Source organism: Micromesistius poutassou (assembly GCF_964030765.1).
Source record: "Micromesistius poutassou genome assembly, chromosome: 4".
NCBI lineage: Eukaryota > Metazoa > Chordata > Actinopteri > Gadiformes > Gadidae > Micromesistius > Micromesistius poutassou.
In genome coordinates this window covers 20340269-20345080 of record NC_140274.1, presented here as the reverse complement: position 1 = coordinate 20345080, position 4812 = coordinate 20340269, and the positions used below count along the sequence as shown (strand labels likewise).

At 41.4% G+C, this 4812-nt stretch overlaps 1 protein-coding gene across 1 annotated transcript; it reads left to right on the top strand.

The window, feature by feature from the left end:
• Window positions 1–828: 828 nt before the first annotated feature.
• LOC311341795 (caspase recruitment domain-containing protein 16-like) lies at window positions 829–4125 on the top strand. The gene is made up of 3 exons (XM_084466608.1): window positions 829–885; window positions 3277–3549; window positions 3913–4125. Exons 1-3 carry the CDS (start codon window positions 879–881, stop codon window positions 3921–3923), a joined length of 291 nt encoding a protein of 96 aa, XP_084322734.1. The 5' UTR covers window positions 829–878; the 3' UTR covers window positions 3924–4125.
• The last annotated feature ends 687 nt before the right edge of the window (window positions 4126–4812 follow it).

The window sequence follows — 4812 nt, the reverse complement described above, 5'->3', positions numbered from 1 at the left end:
CCGGGCCTGCTCCCGGAGCGGGAGGCATATTAAGCCTCCGGACAGACTTGACCTTTAGGTCATACACTGAGCTGAGACTGACACACACACACATATGCGGGACAGTGGTTTATTGTTATTGTTAAAAAATTGTTAAAAAAAAAGAAAAAAGATGGTTACTTCGAATGTTCTTATTCGGTTGTTTTGTGCATGCTTTGATACTGCTATTTTGTGGTTATAGTTCTGCAAAGGTCCTGGTTCATATTGACTTACTGTCTCGTCTTTATACACTATTTCTATTGCACTATTTTGACATGTGGATATGAGCACTAATGTTCTAATGACTGATTCTATCCAGGTTATTGTTTTGTATTTTGTTATACTAAAGAAAGGGAGATGTTGTAGGCTAATGTTATGCAAGCCGACAGCTCCCCCTAGTGGGCTTGTGTGTGTATGGACTCGGGCAGTCAACACGTGCCAGTCTTGTTATGTGACAACGCGTTCAATACATGCTTAAGAGACTCAGCTTGACTCTGTGTATTCTTCCATGCACATACACTTGCAACAGGGAGGGGGCAGACAGACGGGTAACAGAAGGGGGGGGGGTTATATCTATTGTAATTTGTATTTTCTGTTTTTATTTGAATGTTGTAATCAGGGCATCGTTGAAAAATGCAGCCTGCTCTCAATGGCCTCCCCTGAATAAATAATGTCGGTCTGTGTTGCTCGGACGCCTCCTCCAGAAGACTACAGGGGTGGTGATTGGTCGGTTACTGCTTGGCGGGCTTCTAAGAGAAACAATAGGCGTGGTTTCCAAGAATCCTGATCGCGCTGATTGTCCAGAACGAGGAAGCTTCAAAGCAAAAGTTAAATCGAAGAGGCGAGAAGCCACGTAAGCGATGGAAGGTAGGCCGTGTTTTACATACCATGTACAGTTTATGCACGTTTATTTTTTTCTTTTGCACACTTTGGTGTATGTTTCCATGGTTATCATATGATAGGGGTTCACATTCGGCTATTTATTTGAATTTGAGCGATTTGGGCGATCAGGTTCCGTTTCTTCTGCTGCTCGGCAGTTTGACGCAGGGGGAGCAGTATCTTTATCTACATTATTCCACTTCAAGCAGCAGGCTCGATATCAAACACTGCAGTGGGCCTTTAATAAGAAGTAGAGGAGAGTAAGAAGGTAGTACGTAGGGTCATATGAGAGAAACGAGGAACCTGAACCAAATGATCAAAGTCTTGGCCCGACTAATGCTGCGTTCCAGGGACACTTTTTAGCCCGTAAGTTACGAGCTGGAACTGGGGCGTAGGCCCAGTGGCGATTTGAGAGTCTGTTGGGGCCCTAGGCAAAAATACCTAGGGGGCCCCTCCAACCAACATTCCTCACCATTATGTTATAAATAATCTGACCAAACCAGTATTAAGGCGAGTGTTCATCCATGCATAAAGCATTTATTTTGCAAATGCTGTTTTACATGCCATGGCTAGTGCAAATGCTATGTACTCAAATCAAAATACATTGAATATTCCACTCCACTGAAAAAGAGTCAGTGTTCACATTAATTTCTTAGCACTATATTAATACTAAAGTCTAGAGTCTAAGAGTCTAAAATGCACACATAACTGAGGTGTGAAGTGACTTGGTATTAATTATCTCAAATTAGTTACAGTAATTGAGTAATTTTGAATAGTTTTCTTAGGTAATTAAACCCACTTTACAATTCCAGTGCTCATCGAAACCCTTGAAGGTGCTACATATGAAATTCTGAACATTAATATAACAGTAAACAAACTACAAATGCTGTTTCCTGGCCTTTGCTAGGGCAAATGCTTGCCCTAGCAAAGGGGTGCCCACACTTTTTCGGCCTTCGAGCTACTTTCAAAATGACCAGGTCAAAATGATCTACCTACATTAAATAATGCTAAACATATATTTATTTATATATACTGAGTACATACTCTGATGACTTGCACTGAATGGAGTCATCCAGGGTTTCATAGACCAGGCCGTAGCTGCTGGAAGCTATTCTCAAGCAGGCTTCCAAATGACCATCAGTGATGGTGGAAGGGTATTTGGACTTACTAATAATCATGTGGGAAATGGCTGACTGGCATAACTAAGTAGAGCCAAATAATGCAGTCAAGGTAGTGTGGTAGATAAACCACATTTAACACTATAACTTAAATAAGAGAGTTCGAGGAGACCGGAGCAAGAATGACAAAAGACTTTATTTTTACTCGCGAACAAGTAAGAGCAAAGCCGAGTTGGTTTGACAAAGAACTGGAGAGCTAGTCACGGGCCCCTCCTTATATCTCCCTTTCTGTCCATCGAGGATGTTGTTATTTACGATATCTCCTGCACACACCATGTTTACAGGTACGACACTAGAATGGGGTGTCCGGCTTGTCCTTGCCCCTAGACTAGCCTCAGGTCACCCTTGACCTCTATGTTAGTGGGTAAACACATAAGTTAATCAACAGACCTTATGGCACCCTCCAGGCCACAGTTAGAGAGGAGTGGTGACTTGTCTTCTTAAGCTTTTCATCATTATTATATTTATATAGCATATAGGCCAGATGAAAAGTATATGTTAGCATAATAATGTAAGGTAAATTTTCTTCCATAGTAGCACATTTCCTCATGGTTGGATACTTTTCCTTTGTGAGTAAGTTCCCAATTGTCCATGAGCCCTGGACTTAAGCTCAATATCAGCTTATACTGTCAAAATCTCATCTCCCACTGCAGACGTGTTCAGGTGAAACAATGGTGCAAAATTTTTTTAGCACATAAATGTAGCGATTGGCTCGACTAAAGCAAAGTCTTGAACCGTTTGTCAAAGTCTGGCAGATCATATTCGTCAAACAAGTGGTAAATGCCATAGGGGTGATACTTCTTAGGGGCTCACCAGGGGGCCCCCAAGAAAAAAAGAAAGAAACCTTTTTTTATTTTTTCTTGGGGGCCCCAAGCAGTTGCCTGCCTTGCCTGTTCACAAGCTGCGCCTCTGAGTGGGCCTACATCGATCTGGTACGAGTTCACTGGTAGTGAGTTGCGGGTTTGACTGCTGTTCTAGGGCACTTTCACGGGTAGAAGGTTGTGAAAACACGGGTTATGGGTTGCTGGAACGCACCATAAGCCCCCAGATCACCACAGAAGGCCTACACAATCACCACCAAGTCATTCATTTGGATCTTTGTATTTAGGCCTAGGCTATTTGATTTTAAAACAGGCCAAAGACAAATTGATATTGACTACGACATTGTAAATTTAATATTGCCTTTTGCATTCTGTTTCAGACCTAAAAAGGATATTTTCAGAATTTGTGCAGAGCGTTTCAGACCCAGTTATCAAAGGTATCCTGGATGATCTTTGGCAGCAGGGGGTGTTCAGTACTGAGGAAAAGAAGTCTGTGATTCAGGACCAGAGAAACACAACAGACCAGGCACGGCGTCTGATCGAGGATGTGATCGGCAAAGGGGAGACAGCAAGTCAGATAATGATCAATAGCATGAAGAAGAGGGACAGATACTTATGCATCAACCTGCGTCTGATCCCTTCTGATTCTGTGGGTGAGTTGTAACCAGGAATGGATTTTCTCAATAAGCCCTGCCCACTTTATTTTGACAGGACCTAACCCAAACCAGAACAGCTTCTTTATCCTTTCATCTCCTGGGATCCAACCATTCATTATTGTCGTTTCAGGACATTTGTTTAGACTGCATATCCAAAGCCATTCTCCCTACTTTGTTGAAAGGTGTTGAATAATTATAATTTAAATACCCGAGCAGCACAGCAGCAGTCTAATGTTTTTTTTCAATGGTAGTTTGACGATTAAATTTGTTGGATGAAGCCTTTGGTGTTACAGTAATGTTGCAATGAATTGACTGTTTCCGAATTGACTGCTGAATTGAATATATCTGCTCCTCAAACAGATCTGACCTGAGGAGAATCAATGGCGGCTTCAGTCTTGAGGAATGAAGAAAGAATTTTAAAACACAAAAAAGTCACAACATTGTATTCACTGCATTGGTTTTATTTCAAACGTCAGTTGTGAGACATATATATTCCCCTCTAATGTGAGTTCAAATGTCCTCCATAAGAGACATGAAATAAAATATAGAAATAAAACATTTTATAAATCTCTGCTTGATGTTTTTTATTTCATTAACATTCTAGCAGGAAGCCTTTTGGCTGGTTCTCAGGAGGTTAAAGCATCGTATAAAGGTGACTTGCATGCAATTATTTGGATCAAATTTGTCAAGTAAAACATTGCACCAATTGTACGAGTGACCTTTATTTTCTGTTACTGGAAGTTTAGTTCATTTTTTATGTCTGTGTTGAATTTAAGCATACAAGGCAGAAGTGAATATCATGCGGCCTTTACACATGACATGCAGACACATAAAACCACACCATCCCCAAGGTAAAAACGACTGGGAATGTTTGCTGATCGAATTGAACAGGGTTTCTCTGTTGAGACATTTTGAGTTCCAGAGTGAGGTCTATCCACTGCTAGCTGGAGTTATCAAGGCCCTATCCCCTTGGAAATCGAAGATGATCCAGACAAAAGCGCATTTGCGATTTAGTAGCCCCTTATTTTATTTGTATCGTAACCTATACATTTCTATAATAAATGCATTGTAAATGCAACGACAACAATACCAATTCCTGGGGGGTATTCCATCAAAGTCGCTAACGAAAGTGGCGATTAGTTGATTAAGCCTGGTTAGAACTAGCGCCAATAGAGGCTAAAGCCGTTCCATCAACGCAGTTCAGCCGCGCCTTCCTCAGGTTGGTTCAAACCAGGCTCACGTTATCCTGGATTATGCGCG